Source organism: Carettochelys insculpta, chromosome 29, assembly GCF_033958435.1.
Source record: "Carettochelys insculpta isolate YL-2023 chromosome 29, ASM3395843v1, whole genome shotgun sequence".
Taxonomy (NCBI): domain Eukaryota; kingdom Metazoa; phylum Chordata; order Testudines; family Carettochelyidae; genus Carettochelys; species Carettochelys insculpta.
This window is the reverse complement of record NC_134165.1, coordinates 14,404,194-14,422,909: the sequence shown is the minus strand read 5'-3', so window position 1 is coordinate 14,422,909 and position 18,716 is coordinate 14,404,194. Positions and strand designations below refer to the sequence as shown.

Genomic DNA, 18,716 nt, shown 5'->3' with positions numbered 1-18,716 from the left:
CTACTTTGACGTGTAGACGTTCCCTCGCTGCGCCTATTTCGATGTTGGGCTGAGCAACGTTGAAGTTGAACATCGACGTTGCCGGCCCTGGAGGACGTGTAGACGTTATTCATCGAAATAGACTATTTCGATGTTGGCTGCACGTGTAGACGTAGCCTTAGAGTCCTGGCCTTCACAGCATCCTCTGCTAAGGAGTTCCACAGGTGGACTGTGCGCTGTGTGAAGAAAAACTTTCTTTTATTAGTTTTGAACCTGCTACCCATTAATTTCATTTGGTGCCCTCTAGTTCTTATATTATGGGAACAAGTAAATAACTTTTCTGTATTCACTTTCTCCACAGCATTCATGACTTTATACACCTCTATCATATCGCCCCTCAGTCTCCTCTTTTCTTGACTGAAAAGTCCCAGTCTCTGTAGCCTCTCCTCATATGGGACCTGTTCCAAACCCTTAAGCATTTGAGTTGCCCTTTTCTGAACCCTTTCTAACGCCAATATATCTTTTTTGAGGTGAGCAGACCACATCTGCACGCAGTACTCAAGATGTGGGCGCACCATAGTTTTATACAGGGTGTGTGTGTGTGTGTGAGTGAGAATGGGAATGGGCTATATCGCATGCACATGCTAAGGGTTTGTTGGCAGGGGAAACGTTGTTATATTTTGTTCTCATAGAAACATTGTTTTGTATATGAATGCGCACTGATGTTCCCATGAGGTTCAATATTGTATTTAGCATTGTTAGTGAATCCTCCTTAATTTTCTCATGAAATTCAGCATTGTTTTGTTACTGAAATCCTGTTCATGTTCTATATGACTGAATAACTCTACCTCCCTGTAACTTACATTCTGTTAATAATCTACTGGTACTTTACCTCCTGATTAATAGGGAATTACCAGAGTGGAATGTCATATGAGCAGTAGAAGTTCAGTTTGAGCCGGATAAATGGATAAAGGGAGTATGAGAAACTCTCCCCTGGTTTGTTGGGAGGGGGGATGAACAAAGGAGGAGAGAGGTATAAGTATTGCTCATCTCTTGTTGCAAGGTGTGCAGGCTTTGAGGAGAGATCCCCCTGCGCCTTACTTGGCAGGCCAAATAGAGATTCTTCTTCCACTCTCGGTGTGTTATTGGGCCAGCGTTGCACACCGGGCACGAACTGCCACTGTGCCACCTTAAGAAGGAGGCAACAGGTTGCTTGCTAGATGTGTATTCCCAATAAATGTGGCATTTTGCCTGTTCCCTTGAGGAGAGCCCGGGCAGTACTTTTCAGTACAAGAAAACAAAGATAAAAGGCTTCCCAGTGCCGCTCTTCCACTGTCTTAGACACAAGCCGAGTCTCACCGTGTGTGCCCCACAGTGGGGTCAGGTCTGGTCCACCTCTGCAGAGACTTGGAGGGGCCCTGGTGAGCTGTCCTGTGAAAGCTCGTAAGTTGCTGCTCAGTGTCGTCCTGGCTTGGCACATTCTGTGCTGTGCAATTGGCTTTCCCAGGAGGAAATTACTCACAAAAACTCCAAACCAGGGGTCCCTCTAGTTTTTTCCATCGATGGTGGGATAAATCTTGTTTCGTGCACCGAAGCATGTGGGGATGTGCTCCAGCAATACGCACGCAGCCTGCCAGCTGCAGGTGGCCAGGGGCCAGGGATTCCTTCTGGGCAGTCTACCTGCCCAGCCCTGCTTCCCTGTGTACGGCCTAGACTGGGACAACCTGCTTGTCCCTGCGTGATCTGAGCAGCCAGGAACTCAGCACCATGGAGGTTGCAGGGGCCAGTTATGCTGCATATGTTTGGGGCCCAGAACAAGCCGTCTTCACCCTTTTTTTTAACCAGCAGCAGAACCTTGCACCCTGACCTTTCCACCACTGGTGCATTCACCTTCCCCATTCAGCGCTCAGCCAGCTGCCCTGGCCAATGGTAAGAGCCTCCCCAAGGTCAGAGTTGCTGTGCCCAGCCAGTTCAAAGGCAGCAGCTCTCCCCAGAGCTGTGGCACCAGGCGGGAGTTGACTTCCCGGGTAAGACAAGATCTTGGTTGCAGGTAAGCAGTTGCCGGCTAATTGGGGAATGTAGTGGCTGGTGTCCTCGTTAGTGCATTGATACAGGCAGGGGCTGGTGCAGGGCTCCTGGTTCAGGTGGATTTCACACGCAGCGTGGTCTGGTTTTTTTGCAGGTTGGCACAATTCCTACCCAGGGTGAATCAACCAGGGGGGTTGTTCTCTGGCCAGCCTCTTGCCTTGCCACATACCTCCGTGCCCAGCAGCTGTAACCCAGCCCCAGTTTGGATCTCGTTTAAGGCTGGCGTTAGCAGTGAGAGGAGCAGAGCCCAATCCCAGGGAGTGAATTTAGCAGGGCTCAGCCTGGGGCAGCTAGGCTCTTTGCGGAATCCAGCTTCCATCAGCCCCATGGAACTGAAAATACAGCCTGCATTCAGAAGACGCCTGAGAAGCCTGGGAAATCTGGCTGTCTCACCTCCCACCCCTGACCCTGTGGTTTTTTTGGTCACTGGAATGTTTATGTCCATAAGGAGTTTAATGCCAAAGCCAAGGAATCCCTGTTTCAAAATCCTGCTTTTATTAGATGCATTGGTGCTCATGAATCTTTTGGCTGTTGCATGCATGCTTCTAAGCCAGGAATTCCCAACCTATGGGTCACGACCAAGAAGGGTCGTCGGCTGGAGCCATTTGCAGCTTAAAGGAGCCATTTGTGGCTCCTGAGCTGCCACCCACTCCTCTTCTGGCTCCCAGGGAACCTGCCCTGAAACCAATTAACTAGAGTCTCATTTCTCTGCAGCAGGGCAGGGAACTGCCCACGCTGCAGGTGGGGGAAGGGAGGAGGATTGCTGGGGGGAGCTGTGCAGAGGAGGAGGTGGCCTGGGGAAGGAGCAGAAGGGATCAGCAGAGGCTGCATGGAACTCCCATGTGAGCTAGGTGGGAGGGTGGGCGGCTGAGAGAGGTTTAAGCCTGGGGATGAGGAGCAGGGGTGGGTGAGAGCCAGCCAGGGATCCATGCCCCAGCTGGCTCCCAGCCATAGGGCCGCTGGGGTCCCCCCTTAGAATACATATTCATTATTTTATTTACCTTCAACAATATAAATTGTATATGTACGTTGCAAGGGCAGCTCCAGATGAAATTTTCACAGGGCGTAAAAATGTTTAAGGGGGAGAAAACAGAATCAAGATTTAAAAAAGAAATTCCCGGGGGAGAATGTCTCCACCTGGTTTTGAATTGCTGGGGTCACAAAATCCTACTGGATTGTCAGAATGGGGACCCGTCTTGAAAAGGTTGGGAACCACTGGTCTAAACCCGCCTTTGTTGTGCTGCGCTGTTAAACAGCTGCTCTGACCCACCCCAGTGCTAGCTGCATTTCAGGACAAGTCTTGCCCCACCTGGTTGGTTGCTTGGTTTGCAGGGTGGGAGGATGTGGCTGTACCTGGCTGCCCTGCTGGGGCTGTACTTCCTGCGCCGATGGTACCGGGAGCGGCAGACGGTGGAGAACCTCCGGGAGAAATACGTCCTGATCACCGGCTGTGACTCCGGCTTCGGGAACCTGCTGGCCAGGCAGCTGGACTTGCAGGGCCTGCGGGTGCTGGCGGCCTGTCTCACCCCGCAGGGCGCGGAGCAGCTGCAGAAGGTCACCTCGGAGCGGCTGCAGACAGTGATCCTGGATGTCACCCGCACGGACAGCATTGCCGCGGCGACCGCCTGGGTGAAGGAACAAGTGGGGGACAAAGGTGGGACCCCCAACCCCTCCCCCTGCCCCTTTGTTCTCTCCTGGCAGGTCTGAGTCACACCGGCTGGGGCTGTGCTAATGCAACAGGCAGAAAAGGAGTGAAAGGATGGGAGGCAGGATGCCTGGGTTCTATTCCTGCCCTGGAAGGAGGGAATGAAGTGTAGTAGTTAGAGCAGAGGGTGTTGGAAGCCAGGACTCCTGGGCTCTATTCTTGTCTCTGGGAGGGTGTGGGGGCTCCGTTGGCTTACAGCTGGGGGTCGGATCTCGCCGCCATGCCAGTTTCAATGCACTGGTGCTTCCCCTCAAGGCTGCAGGGCCACCAGCAGCTGCGTTTGGGGCCCAGCGACTTGGGTGTGGGCTCCTTGAAGCTGGACCAGCCCAGAGGGTTGCAGACGTTCCCAGCCCGCACCCAGAGAAATGGTCCTGGAGCAGCTGTCCCAGGCCCACGAGGGAGGGGGGGCAGAATGGGAATTGCTTTAATTGCCAAGTGCGGATGAACAATGGTGCTGTTAGGGGATTCCAGCTCTAAACGGAGCCCCCTGCCCCAGTTCAGCCACTCTCCCCAATTCCCAGGGCTCTGGGGCCTGGTGAACAACGCAGGGATCATTGGCAACTTGTGCCCCAACGAGTGGCAGACCAAGGACGACTTCGTCAAGGTGCTGGAGGTGAACCTGATTGGCCTGTTTGAGGTGACCCTCAGCTTCCTGCCCCTGGTGAGGCGAGCCCGGGGCCGGGTGGTCAACGTGGCCAGTATCCTGGGCCGACTGGCCTTCTACGGCGGGGGCTACTGCGCAGCTAAGTACGGCGTGGAGGCCTTCTCGGACAGCCTCAGGTACCTGGGGGAGCCGTGCCTTCCCCTGCCCTGCCCTGCCTTGCCCCCAATCAGCCAGCAAGGGGCAGAGCCCCAGGGTCTTCCAAAGCAATTTGAGGGCCTCAGCTTTTGAAGCCTCCCCTGAAACCCCTTTAAAAGCCCTGATTCACAGACTCAGGGGGCAGCTGTGTTAGCCGGCCTCTGTAAGACCAAGGAGGAGTCCGGGAGCCTCACGGATTAATTGGGGTGTGAGCCTGGGTGGGTAACACCCGCTGCACCAGATGGACCAGGGTGGGACAACAATGGCGGGTAGACGATGACAGCAAAAGAAGGAAGTTACTGCACCCCTAGTCCTTCGGGAAACCTGCCCTGGCCAGATCTCCGGGGGCTTTGATTTTAAGGGGCCACACTTGAGAAGAGTGGAGAGGGGGCTCCCAGAGTTGTTCTGAAGTGGCTCCTGAATCCCTGGTGTCCCGTGGCTGTCAGGGTTCCCACTCGCTTTGTTTGCCATTCCCTGGTTGGAATACATTTGGTTCTGTGCAGAGGCGCATGCGGCTGTGTGTCACCAGCAGAAAGACACGCTGGCAGCTCTGGGCACTCGGCCAGTCAGCCAGCGGCATCTGTATCTCTACTTAGATTTCCAGAAAGCCTTTGACACAGTCCCTCACCAAAGGCTTTTATGTAATTAGGTGGTCATGGGATAGGAGGAAAGATCCTTTCATGGGTTGGGAACTGGTTAAAAGACAGGAAGCAAAGAGTAGGAATAAATGGTAAATTTTCACAATGGAAGGGGGTAACTAGTGGTGTTCCCCAAGGGTCAGTCCTGGGACCAATCTTGTTCAACTTATTTGTCAATGACCTAGAGAAAGGGGTAAGCAGGGAGGTGGCAAAGTTTGCAGATGACACCAAACTGTTCAGGATAGTCAAAACCAAAGCAGACTGTGAAGAACTTCAAAAAGATCTCAGCAAACTGAGTGATTGGGCAGCAAAATGGCAAATGAAATTCAATGTGGGTAAGTGTAAGGTAATGCACATTGGGAAGAATAACCCCAATTATAGATACAACATGATGGGGCAAATTTAGCTACAACAGATCAGGAAGAGGATCTTGGAATTATAGTGGATAGTTCTCTGAAAATATCCACGCAGTGTGCAGCGGCAGTCAGTAAAGCAAATAGGATGTTAGGAATAATTAAAAAAGGGATAGAAAATCAGATGAAGAATATCTTACTTCCCCTGTATAAAACTATGGTACGCCCACATGTTGAGTATGTGTGCAGATGTGGTCTGCTCACCTCAAAAAATATATATTGGCGTTAGAAAAGGTTCAGAAAAGGGCAACTCAAATGCTTAAGGATTTGGAACAGGTCCCATATGAGGAGAGGCTACAGAGACTGGGACTTTTCAGTCAAGGAAAGAGGAGACTGAGGGGCGATATGATAGAGGTGTATAAAGTCATGAATGCTGTGGAGAAAGTGAATACAGAAAAGTTATTTACTTGTTCCCATAATATAAGAACTAGAGGGCACCAAATGAAATTAATGGGTAGCAGGTTCAAAACTAATAAAAGAAAGTTTTTCTTCACACAGCGCACAGTCCACCTGTGGAACTCGTTACCAGAGGACGCTGTGAAGACCAGGACTCTAACAGAGTTTAAAAAAGAGCTCAATAAATGTTTGGAGGTTAGGTCCATAGATGGCTGTTAGCAAGGGGTAAGGGATGGTGACTAGCCTTTTGTCGAAGGCGGGAGATGGATGGCAGGAGACAAATCGCTTGATCATTGTCTTTGGTTCACCTCCTCTGGGGCACCTGGCATTGGCTACTGTCGGCTGATGGGATACTGGGCTAGATGGACCTTTGTTCTGACCCAGTCTGGCCATTCTTATCTTCCTGAGCGGCCACCCCCGGGGTCAGCTCACAGGGAACGTTGCTGACAACTTATTCCATTCCAGGCGTGAAATGCAGCTGTTCGGCGTGAAAATCGCTATAGTGGAGCCTGGCTATTTTCACACACCCATGACGGAGAGTCAGCGTGGCCTGGAATCCGTGGAGCAGACCTGGCGCCGTGTCCCTCCTGAAGTCAAGGAGAGCTATGGGCAGCAGTACTTCGACAGCTGTGAGAGCTCTTTCAGTGCTGCGGGGAACGGGGACCTCGGGCTGGGTCTCGAGAGAGGGTGCAGAGTCGAAACCGCCAACCCGTAATCCATCGCTGCAGGGCTGGGGCGTTGGCCTCAGGATACAGGCAGCTTTCTGCAAAGGATGTTTGGTGGCTCAAATAAACTCCCCCGCTGCGTTTGGGTGGGACAGGCTGTCCTCTGCAGCATTGGTGAATGCTACACAGTTGTGCGTGGCTGACCCTCCACTCTCTGGAGCCAGTGAGAGTCTCTGCTGCTCGGGCTTTTGCGCCTGGCCAGAAGGGGCCCTGCTCTCAGGTCCGGGAGGCAGGGCAGCGAGGAAGTCTGGGCAACACCAGGCACAACAAGGGCCATGAATAAGGCGTGGGGGGAGGAAATGTCGAGTCCTCTGAACATTTTAGCCTCTCCCCAGAGAGCTGGTGGCTTCCAACTGGGGCACGCCTCACAGTCAGGAGATTCAGCCCCCAAGGATGGTGCACCCACTAATATTTTTCCATCTATGGGCCGAATGAATTTTGTTCCATGCGCCAAGGCATGTGCAGACGCACACCCCCCCATGGCAACCCACACTGCAGCTGTGGGCGCACCCCAGGGCTCAGCTCACAGGGAACACAGCCCAGGGAGTCACCGTTATGCCTCAGAGTCAGCGCACCGGTGATGTGCCTGGGGTGGAGCAGTTGGTGCGGGCTGCCTGCAGAAGGCAGCTCTGTGCGGGGTTGAACTTCGGGTGAGCGCGTTTCTTTGCGGCCATAGGGCTAGTGTCTTAGTTCCCCCTCCTCCCACAAAGGGCTGAACCTGGCCGAATGGGAATCAGCTGTGGGGGCCAGAGAAGTGCCCTGGGACATTCACCAGCCACAGACCCCAGGCCGGCCGTGATGCCCAGGGCCCCAGGACTGACCTGTCTCCTTTCTCTGCTGACAGACCGGCAGCTCCTAAGAGAGACAATCTCGACACACTGCAGCTACAACCTCCACCTGGTCACCGACTGCATGGAACATGCGCTGACGGCCCGCCACCCTCGCACCCGCTACTCCGGGGGCTGGGATGCCCAGTTCTTCTATATCCCCCTCTCCTACCTGCCCACGGCCTGGGCAGACTGGGTGCTGACCAGGGGCTGTCCCCACCCACCTCAGGCTGTGTAAGCCAGGGGAGGAGGAAAGAGGGGGCATCCCGGAGGTGGGGAGGAGAGGAAGAAGCCATCTGCACTGGTTGGGTATCAGGACTGAAATCAGTTCTCCCTCCCAGTGGTCTCTGTAAGCTGCATCCGCAGGCGTCGGCCTGAGTTTCTACAGGTGGTGCGCATCGGCACATACACAGAATAAAATTTATTCCGCACACGGCGTCAGAAAGTAGGGGGAGCCCTGTCTCGCACCTCCACAGAACAGGACAACTGAGCACAGCGCCCTGCAGTGCCTTCTGAAACAGGACTGGAGCCCTCAGCTGAATGGTTCAGGGCCAAATCACATCCCTGGGACGCACCAGCTGAGAAAAACCATCTCACGAACAACCGAGAAGCTCCCGCCTTCAGCTCTGGCTGACCGCTACAATCATGGGCTGCTCCACGAGCCACCAAGAGCCCCTCTTGGAACATAGCCCAGAGCGTGTCTGCTTCCAGGGCCTGTTTCCCTGGGCTGCCCCGACTGGCTGCCTCCTTGGGGCAGTGCCTGTCCCTTTGCTTTGCATGTGTATGGTGCTGTGCAATGGGGGCATTTGGTCCCTGCCTGCGCCCCATGCAGTGCACTCCCATAAGACACCGAATAACGAAATAGGTCCCATTTAGTCCCTCACTCCCTTGGCTCTGTGGTTCCTTGTCCACATGGCCGCATTCGCTGTGGTTTAATAACACTGCGTGAGTCTCAGCCCTGGGGTGCTAAGCACCGTCCAAAGGCAGGGAAGGAGCTTCCTTTTGTAGCTGGGGAAACTGAGGCATGTGGGGGGGGGGTGCAACGTGCACCAGCCCAGCCAGCAGTCGAGTCTGATGTTACATACAGTCTTGCCAGCCTCACCAGTGCACTAGCTGGTAGGCCACACTGCCTCCCATGTTACACAGGGCCATGTTGCAGCCCAGCTCCAAAGGGGACGCCCTTCCCAGGAATGCAAGTCTCATCCCCACCCGGGGCTACCGAACTGGGCCTGCAATCCCCTGCGCACGAGCCCATGGGGAAACCCCTTCGTGTGCTGCTGTGTGAAGGCTGAGCAGGGTGGGGGGCCCTGGGACCCCTAGTCCAAAGGTGAAAGTAGCCTGTGTGCCGCACCGACAGCTGTTCTCCCAGCCCTGACCCCCCCATCTCAACCCACCTCCCCGACACCCCCTGTCCTGAGTTCCCCCTCACATCCCCACCCCAGCCTGACTCCTGCCCTGACTCTTACATCCCCCACACCCTTGCTGTGAGCCCCTCACACCTCCAATCCCCTCCCCAAGCACCCAGCCCCTACACTGACTCCTGCACCCCCCCCTTGTCCCCACCCCCACTCCCTGCATTCCACCCCACACTTAACATTTTTACAGGGTACTCTCCTTGCGCAACTTCCGACCAACCCCTTGCTTGTCCCTGCCCCATCCAGGGTGTATTGCCACCTAACAGTACCTGTAAGAAATGTATTACTGTCACCCCCTGCCCTGGTTCCATCCCTTATCCTGCCTACGCTGCCTTGTAAAGCTCTGACCCCACCCCTCACGCTCCAGTACAAACCCCTTCTTCCAGCTGCAAGGCAAAGGCTTAACTGCAGATTGCATGGGACTCCCCCCCTCCGCCCCAACTATGCTGCACTCGGGTTGGGGAGAGGGGAGCCCCTGCCGACCTTTGCTTGCTCTGCTGTGTGTTTGAGCTTAAATTGTGATGTTACAACAATGTGATTACAATAGTGAAAACCTCATTGCTTACTTGCTACCCATCAGGCTTTGCCTGAACGGTGTCACATATGCTCACCTTTGCATTCTCATGCAGATGACCTCTGGGAGACACACTCCTCCCAGCCTTCAGCAGCCTTGCGCTCCTGCTGGCACACGCTTTCCGCAGCTCAGGGCGCAGAAGGGCTGAGCACATAGGAGGCAGCTGAGCGAGCAGGGCGAACATGCCGCCAAATACCAGCTCAGCTAGACTAGGCCATAGGCTTGAGACAGGCTGGATATGAACAACAGCTTATTGCCCTGCTGATAGTATGGGCTGCTGTGGTCCCTGTGTGGGAGTTGGTGGGGAGCGGCTTCCTCTGCTGCAGCAGGAGCAGAACCCTGGTGGACCCAGAGCAGGGCCCAGCATGGATCCCAAAGCTCCCGCCGCACAAGCTGTCTCAGCCCCTGAGCACAGGCTGGGGCTGCTGCAGACCCAGAGGCAGGGAGATGTCACCGGGTTAAAGTCACTCCTGCTTCAGGGTGTGAGCCCAGCGGTGAGGAGGAAACCGCCCTGGAGCTGCAGTTCCCTCATCTCTGCTGCGTTGGGCTGCCGAGGTGCAGATCTTCTACCAGAATAAAGGGGCATAACTCCCATAGAGCAACGTTACTGAGTATCAGGAGGGAATCTGCCCTGGAATCTGCAGGGGCTGGGGCCAGGGCAGATTCCCTCCTGATGCCCAGTAGCATTGGTCCATGGGGCCTGCGCCCATTCGGAGCTGATCTTGTGCTGTCTATAAGGTGTATGGGCTGAAACCTGGCGCAGGGGCCTTCCCCATTCGTTTCCAGGTCCAACCTTGCGAAAGGAAGGTCACCGCTCCTTCCTCAGCGGTTGGGAGGAACCAGGCCTCCCTAGGATGTCAGATCTGGAGGCCAGGGGAGGGGGTCTTGTGTCTGGTCCCGGCAGGATCTTTCCCGGCTGACTTCCAGGGCTTTGTTATTTTTCAGCCAGCCCCTCCGGTTCTGCCCGACCCCACGTCTGAGGTCCCGGGAGAGCAGCTGGGCTGCCACCATCACAGGTCAGCCTGAGCTGCTTGCTAGCAGGACTCTGCCCTTTGCACACAGACCCCCCCACCAGATGAAGCTGTTTGTCTCTTGCCCAAGGCCAGTCTCTTCCTCACTCATTTCTAAAGTCAACTGTTCCCTGGAGCCCGGAGCCCAGGCACGTGGGGAGTTGCTTGCAGGTAAACTTTGCTCTCTTCCCTTCTGGCTCCTGGGTAGCTCTCGTCTCCCCTTCCCTGGGTTGATTTTTTCTTCGCTCCCTCTCCGCCAACGGGTCCCCAACGAGAGAGAGAGAGAGAGAGAGAGAGAGAGAGAGACCCTATTTCCCCAGCGTTCTGTGGTTGTGTGTGTGTGAGAGAGAGAGAGAGAGAGAGACCCTATTTCCCCAGCGTTCTGTGGTTGTGTGTGTGTGTGTGTGAGAGAGAGAGAGAGAGAGACCCTATTTCCCCAGCGTTCTGTGGTTGTGTGTGTGTGAGAGAGAGAGAGAGAGAGAGAGAGACCCTATTTCCCCAGCGTTCTGTGGTTGTGTGTGTGTGTGTGTGTGTGAGAGAGAGAGAGAGAGAGAGAGAGAGAGACCCTATTTCCCCAGCGTTCTGTGGTTGTGTGTGTGTGTGTGAGAGAGAGAGAGAGAGAGAGAGAGAGAGAGAGAGACCCTATTTCCCCAGCGTTCTGTGGTTGTGTGTGTGTGAGAGAGAGAGAGAGAGAGAGACCCTATTTCCCCAGCGTTCTGTGGTTGTGTGTGTGTGTGTGTGAGAGAGAGAGAGAGAGAGAGAGACCCTATTTCCCCAGCGTTCTGTGGTTGTGTGTGTGTGTGTGAGAGAGAGAGAGAGAGAGCCTATTTCCCCAGCGTTCTGTGGTTGTGTGTGTGTGTGAGAGAGAGAGAGAGAGAGAGAGAGAGAGAGACCCTATTTCCCCAGATTGAACACAGGTCAGCTGGTAAAATTCCTCATATTGAACCAAGTTCAGAGGTGACCAGTCCTGCCAACCTTGAAATGAACACCGGGTTGACTGAGCTCTCATAAAAAAGAAGAGTTCAGAGCTGGGCTCGGTCTTATCTGTAAGGCTTTAGGGCCGGGGCTGGCAACCAAAAGAGCAAGGATACCCATTTTTTCCAATTTGGTTAAAAAAAATCAATAATCCAAGAGCCACACTGCACGTGAATCTGGGACCTTCCTTAACAAAGGGGAATCTCTAACCTCCATGCAGCGCAAGAGGCTGCTTGTGGGTGTGGGTGTGGGTGTGTGTCACTGTGTTGTACCAGCCCTGTGCAAAGGGGAGAGGGAAATATCTGAAACCAGCCAAAGCATCATTCAATCTGCTCACAATGACTGACAAATCAAACCCTGTGCAATGGAAACGTTCCGAGTTAAGTACACCCAGAGCGACATAAAACCAGGGGTGCCCTGCCAGTGAGCTGGTGGTGATCAGTTTCTCCCAGCCCTGATCTTCATTCCCTGAGTGTGTACAGCTCCACGCTCCTCTGATACCGCTTCTTTACATTTTGCTTGCTGCTGTTCCTGCCAGCCACGAATCTCAAAGCCCATTCTGTCACGCTGGTAACTCATGACTTTCCTGTGTGGCAGCTTATTCTTATTTTTAGAGCTGAGAAAACTGAAGGCACGGTGCTAGCCATAGAACCGGGGCGTCCTGACACCTGGCTTTGCCTGTTCACTGTGAAACCATCTAGCCCTTCTTTCTTTGAGATATTTTGGCTTTTCTAATTTAACATTTCTCCCTGGTCTGCTTTTATCCTCAGTGGTTTCTGTCTTGATCATCCCTCACTGCTGCGTGTATCTTTTCTCAAACTTTATGAACTATTAATAAAATGATAAAACAATAAAATTCAAATTAAGTATTAAATTCTCAATTAAAATTATTATATTCTATTCAAACAAAACCCGAAAACATGCTATAAAATATACGTCAAACATAATCTATAATAATAAATAATTACGTCTTTCCAAGAGAAGTACATTTTCTTTGGCGGCCCTGAAATCTATCAGTGTTTGTCTGTGTAGCCTTCTGTAGGCTTGGAGTTTGACATGCCTGGCCTACGCCCTGTGCCCACCTGCACCACAACTCCATCCCAGTGCCCAAACCCTGTGATGGGGTTCAGGGGTCCCCAAGCACTGCACCCCGTCCGCAGGCAGGAGTGACTTTCACTCAGCAGGTAGAACAGGAAGTTTATTAGGCGACAGAGGCCTGGTTTCTCACAGAAGAGTCAGTGCAGCAGTCAGAGACAGTCATGCCAACCCGTCCTGGGGAGAAGAGTCCGAGGGGTGCCCCTCTGGGGTGTAGCTTCCCCCGTCGCCAGGCTGCCTGCCTTCCAGCTCCCTCTCCCCCCAGATTCTAACTTCCCCCTCCTATTCAAACCCAGCTCAGCTCCTCCCTCCTCTTTGTTCAAGGCGGAGGTGTTACCTGCCAGCCTAGGTTATAGCCCCAGGGTCATCCCTAGCCGCTGGGAGCTGCTCTGCTTGTCTCACACACATCCAGCCTGAGTCTCACACATGCACTCCCCCGACTCCATCACACACCCCATGCTCTGTTCCACTCCCAAGCTCCCTCCCAGACCCGGCAGCACACCTTGTACTAGCAGGTGGGTGCATAACTGGTTGGCTAAACCCTTCACAGAGTAACAGAGAGGGAGTCGTGCTAATCTATACACTATCAAAACAAAAAGCAGTCAAGTTAGTCTTTAAAGCGCTACTTGACTGCTTTCTGCCTTCCCAGAGTGTAGTTGTTAATGGTTGGCAGCCAGGCTGGAAGGGAATAACAAGTGGGCCTGCGCAGGGCTCAGTTTTGGGGCCAGTTCTGTAAATATCTTTAGCAACGATTTAGATAACGGCATAGAGAGTTTGCTTATCAAGTGTGCAGATGATGCTGAGCTGGGAGGGGCTGCAAGGGCTTTGGAGGACAGAGTCAGAATTCACAATAATCTGGACTAACTGGAGAAACGGGCTGAGGAAAATAAGCAGCAGCTCAATAAGGACAAGTGCAAAGTGCTGCTCTGAGGGAAGGAACAATCAGCTTCACGTGTCTAGCATGGGAGGCCGCCCCAGGTCTAGCCAGAAGCACTGCAAAAAGGGATCCGGGCTCAGAGTAGACCACAAGCTGAGCTTGAGCCAACGGTGTGAGCTGTTGCAAAAAAAGCAACTGTGCCTCTGGGAGGCAAGACCTGAGAAGTCATTCTTCCACTCTGCTCTGGGCTGATCAGGCCTCAACCGGCTGTGATGGGGTTCAGGGGCTGTGATGGGGCTCTGCACCAAGTCCGCAGGCAGGCGTGACTGTCACTCAGCAGGAGAACAGTGGGTTTATTCACTGACAGGACACAGTGTCGTACAGGGGTGTCAGTGCAGCCGGCAGAGACAGCCAGCCCAGCCCATGGTGGGGAGAGGAGGTCCCCTGAGCTGGGGCCTTGCCCCCTCCTTTGTGTCTCTCCCAGGCCAGACTCACTGCTTCCCAACTCCCAGTTCCAGTTCAAACCCCTCAGGCTCCACCTCCCCCTTTGTCTGCAGCCCAGAGGTGTCACCTGGTTGCCAGGTTATCCTCAGCAGGAGCCTCTGTGAGCCACACACGTATCTCCCACTACATCACACGGGCGTATTGTGTCCAGCTCTGGGACCCACATGTTAGGGAAGCGGTTGGAGAAAGCAGAGAAGGTCCAGAGAAGAGCAGCTAAAATGATTAAAGGTCTCGAGATCATAACTGAGGAGAGATTCAAAGAACGGCGTGTGTTTAGTTTGGAAAAGAAAAGGCTGAGAAAGGACATGATCAAAGCTTTCAAAGACGGCTACAAGGAGGAGGGAGAAAAAATTGTTCCCCTCGGCCTCTGAGGGCAGGACAAGGAGCAACGGGCTTCAGCTGCAGCTGGGAGGTTGAGATTGGACATTAGAAAAACTTCCTAACTGTCAGGGTGGTCAAACATTGGGATAAATTGCCTGGGGAGGTTGTGGAATCTCCACCCCTGGAGACCTTTAAGTGCAGGTTAGACAGACACCTCTCAGTGATGCTCTAGACGTCTAGATGCCTGCCAGTTCCAGTGATCTGATTCCCTTCTACACCCAAACTCCCTTCCAGAGCCTGAACCTTCTCCAGCAACAGTGGACTGGCCCGAGAAGCAGCATCTGCCTTCGCTTCTCTCCTCTCCCCCTTTTAGGCATGTCCCTCCAGGATTCGTGCTTGAACATTAATAACAGCCCCATCTCTCGCAGCAAAAAAGCAGGTAGGGGCCTGTTTACTGCCAGCCCTGATCCCATCCCACAGGGCAGGGGCTCTCCAGGGCGAAACTGAGAGGGGAACAAGGAAGGTTGACTCAGATTTCCAAGGCTCTTCAAACTTTTCAGAAGAGACCCACCTCTCTGGCCCAGGAACCCCAAACGAGCTTGGCTTGTTTAAGCTCTGGCAGCTGGGATTAAACCTGCCCTAACCTAGTGCTTGATTTACTCTGCAGCTGGAGCTCACCTGCGAGGATGTGGCTGTACCTGGCCGCCCTGCTGGGGCTGTATTTCCTGCGCCGATGGTACCGGGAGCGGCAGACGGTGGAGAACCTCTCGGAGAAATACGTCCTGATCACCGGCTGTGACTCCGGCTTCGGGAACCTGCTGGCCAGGGCAGCTGGACTTGCAGGGCCTGCGGGTGCTGGCGGCCTGTCTCACCCGCAGGGTGCGGAGCAGCTGCGGAAGGTCACCTCGGAGCGGCTGCAGACGGTGATCCTGGATGTCACCCGCACGGACAGCATTGCCGCGGTGACCGCCTGGGTGAAGGAACAAGTGGGGGACAAGGGTGTGGCTTGGACCAGCTGCTTCTGGTTCCTGCAGGGGGCTGGGCTCACATCTCCGGTGCCTTAATCCTGCAGAAGGGCTGGGGCGGGGCGTAGGAAAGCTGTGGTTTGTACAATTCCCATTTCAAAAGATGAGGGGTGGACTGTGCCCTTGCGGTGGGCAGGTGACCCTGGCTGGAGCTGGTGGGGGGGAATTTCCCAGGCCCCCCAGACACCGCTAGGGCAGCGATTCTCAAACCATCTTGGCCCATGGATGCACAATGCAAACCTGGCCGCGGACCGCCAGCCAGGAGGATAAAAATCCATTTGCTCATCTCCAAACACCTTCCACGCGAAATTCTTCCTGTTAGGCTACTGGAGCCTGAAGACACAGAAAGGCAGCTGTCACGGAGGGCAGGAATGGGGCTGGAGAGCCAGGGGTGACTCCCTACTGTGGGGGACTCCTGGGCCTGAGGCCCACCCGCCAGATGGTCGCAGACCACACTGTGAGAGCCCACTGGTCTAGGGAGACGGGCAGGTCTGGGGGTGGCGCAGGCCAGACAGGCTGTCAGAACTTGCGATCCGCTCGGCTGGGAGAGACTTCAGCCCCATTTTTCCCAGCTTCTTGGGCCTGCCTGTCCCTCTCCTTCCCAACCCCAGCAGCATTGCAGGGCAGGTGTGTTCTCCTGCTGCGATGGACGAACAAGTCCCACTGGTCTGGCCAGGGAAGCAGCAACTGGAGCAGCCCTGGAGGGCTGTGTGGCAGGGGGCTGGGGGTGATGGAGGTAGGACCCAATGCTCCAAGCCCCCAGAGTAGGGACGCAGTGGGGCAGGGGCCACCTGTGCCCTAGGCCGAGGAGCATCAGTTTCAGCAGGCTGGAATTTGCCTGCTGAAACTCACTAGTCACCAGGGTAAAAGTTTTGGTCGAGAACCGTTGTTGATGGGCGATTTCCCTGCCGTCTCCTGGGAGACAAGCCGCCCCTCTAATCCGCCCTGTCCCCTCTGCCCAGGGCTGTGGGGATTGGTGAACAACGCAGGCATCATTGGCAACATGGGCCCCAACGAGTGGCAGACCAAGGACGACATCGTCAAGGTGCTGGAAGTGAACCTGATCGAGGTGACCCTCAGCTTCCTGCCCCTGGTGAGGCGAGCCCGGGGCCGGGTGGTCAACGTGGCCAGTGTGATGGGCCGGGTGGCCACCTTCGGAGGAGGCTACTGCGTGGCCAAGTATGGGGTGGAGGCCTTCTCGGACAGCCTCAGGTGAGAGCCACTGATATCCACTCCTGCAGCCGGGTCCTCCCTGGGGATGGGTTGAGCCCCAGAAACCTGGTGCTCGGGAAGGTTGGTGGAGCACTATATTGCATCACCCCTGCTGGGCTCCAAACCCCAGCAGGCACCTCTCCCCCCACCTGCTGTTGTGTCCCAGCACCTATAACCAGACTCTCCCTTCTCTGCCCGTGATGGAGTGTGGGGGGTGCATGTGTGAGACAGGCAGAGCAGCTCCCAGCGGCTAAAGATGACCTTGGGGCTGTAACCTAGGCTGGCAGGTAACACCTCTGCCCTGAACGAAGAGGAGGGAGGAGCTGAGCTGGGTTTGAATCAGAGGCAGTTAGGAGCTGGGTGAGAGGGAGCTGGAAGGCAGGCAGCCTGGCGAGGGGGGAAGCTACATCCCAGAGGGGCACCCCTCGGGCTCCTCTTCCCAGGACGGGTTGGAAGGACTGTCTCTGCCGGCTGCACTGACTCTTCTGTGAGAAACTGGGCCTCTGTCGCCTCATAAACTTCCTGTTGTACCTGCTGAGTGAGAGTCACTCCTGTCTGCGGACGGGGTGCAGATCTTGGGGAACCCTGAACCCCATCACAGCACCCCCCACAGCAATGTTCCCTGTAAGCTGCCCAGGTAAGATTCAAATGAATCCCAGCTGACTGGCAGAGCACCTGCAGCTGGCAGCGAGTGCCTCTCCTGTTGGTGCACATTGCACATATCTCGGTGCCCAAACAAAATTTATTCCACCCATAGATGGAAGAAATAAGAGGGAGCCCTACCCCTCGGCCCCGTTCCCTCACGCGCTTGGCATCCACTGGCAGGGGGCACAGCCTCACAGTTTCAAAAGTCCCTCTGAGCCCCCTGGGGCAGGCGGGGTGTGCTGCTGGGCTGGGGCTCCTTTAGCCCCGTGGTTCTGTTCCAGGCGGGAGATCCTTCCTTTCGGGGTCAAGGTCTGTATCATAGAGCCGGGTGCCTTCCAGACACAGATCTTGAGTGCCCAGCTGATAAGGGACAACCTGCAGGCGGCCTGGAGCCGGGTCCCTGCCGCGATCAGAGAGGCATACGACGAACACTACTTTGAAGGCTGTGAGTGCTGGGGGTGGCAAGGCTGGAGGGGGGCAGGGGATAAATAGACGGGGAGGGGGAGGAGCTGGATATTTCTATTCCAATGTCCCGGGGGGGGGCCCCACAGCCCCCTCAAGAGCCCCCTTAACTTAGAAAACATGGCCGGGGTGGAGGCTGGTTTCCAAGGCTACGCTCATCCCCGCACTACGGGCTCCTCCCTCGCGCGTCAGGTGGAAAGCAGGTTTGACATGAGCCCGCACTGATCCGGGACCACGTTGGTCCTGCAACCTTGCTCCTGTGTGTGGGAGGGCAGGCGTGAACACTCATGTGCTGCGGGGGGGCTGGACCCACGCGCTGGGGCCAGTCACTGGAGGTGGAGGCTGGGCTTGGCTCCCTGTGGCATGTATGCGTAAGGGGCGGGGCTTGGGCATAAGAGGCGGGGCTTGGGCCTGCCTTCCCCAGCTGGGCCTTTGCCCGCTGCCCTGCTTCACATGCTTATATTTCTGCACACAGATCTCAAGCAATTCCTAGAGCTGTTCGCCCCGGCCAGCCCTAACCTTGCCCTGGTCACTGACTGCATGGCGCACGGTCTGATCTCCCGTTACCCCCGCACCCGCTACTCAGCGGGCTGGGATGCCAAGCTCTATTATCTCCCGGTCTCCTACCTGCCAGCCTCGTGGCAAGATTTCCTGGCAAGCCGTCACATGCCCAAACCGGCCCACAGCATCTAGGGCAGGTCGACGGGTGGGAAGGCAGCTGCAGGGGGGGAGATTCTGGTTGAAACTTTTAAAGGCACTTAGTTCATGGGCTTCAGTGGCGAGCTGGCATGGGGTGAGGTGCTTCCCCGGGACTGCCGCATAGCACCATGTCACTGATTTGCTTCTGAGCGGCTGCATGGGATAGATTCAGTAGCAGAGATTCCCCTTGGGACTGTCACTTAATGTGCTGAAATGCCACCGAGCCAGTCCTCCTGGGTGCCCCTCAGCTCTCTCCTGCAGAGATGGCCTCAGAGCCACAGCAGGGCTCAGATCAGCTCAACACAGTTCAAGGGGCTTGCCCCTGCACCCAG

The 18,716-nt window shown here is 55.2% G+C and overlaps 1 protein-coding gene and 1 pseudogene across 3 annotated transcripts; both read left to right on the top strand.

Annotated features, from left to right (window-relative positions):
* Nucleotides 1-1,274: 1,274 nt before the first annotated feature.
* On the top strand, nucleotides 1,275-9,106 carry LOC142003057 (17-beta-hydroxysteroid dehydrogenase type 6-like). Of its 3 annotated transcripts, none has more exons than XM_074979707.1 (5): nucleotides 1,275-1,422; nucleotides 3,400-3,721; nucleotides 4,294-4,552; nucleotides 6,484-6,647; nucleotides 7,588-9,106. In XM_074979707.1, the coding sequence occupies exons 2-5, from the start codon at nucleotides 3,409-3,411 to the stop codon at nucleotides 7,806-7,808; spliced, it is 957 nt and encodes a 318-aa protein (XP_074835808.1). In that variant the 5' UTR covers nucleotides 1,275-1,422; nucleotides 3,400-3,408; the 3' UTR covers nucleotides 7,809-9,106. The 3 variants fall into 3 exon arrangements, with proteins under 3 accessions (XP_074835808.1, XP_074835807.1, XP_074835809.1); XM_074979706.1 differs by lacking the exon at nucleotides 1,275-1,422 and adding an exon at nucleotides 1,942-2,029 and having other exon boundaries at nucleotides 7,588-9,105; XM_074979708.1 differs by lacking the exon at nucleotides 1,275-1,422 and adding an exon at nucleotides 2,870-2,909.
* Nucleotides 9,107-10,714: 1,608 nt separating this feature from the next.
* LOC142003060 (retinol dehydrogenase 16-like) lies at nucleotides 10,715-18,378 on the top strand (annotated as a pseudogene).
* Nucleotides 18,379-18,716: the final 338 nt, after the last annotated feature.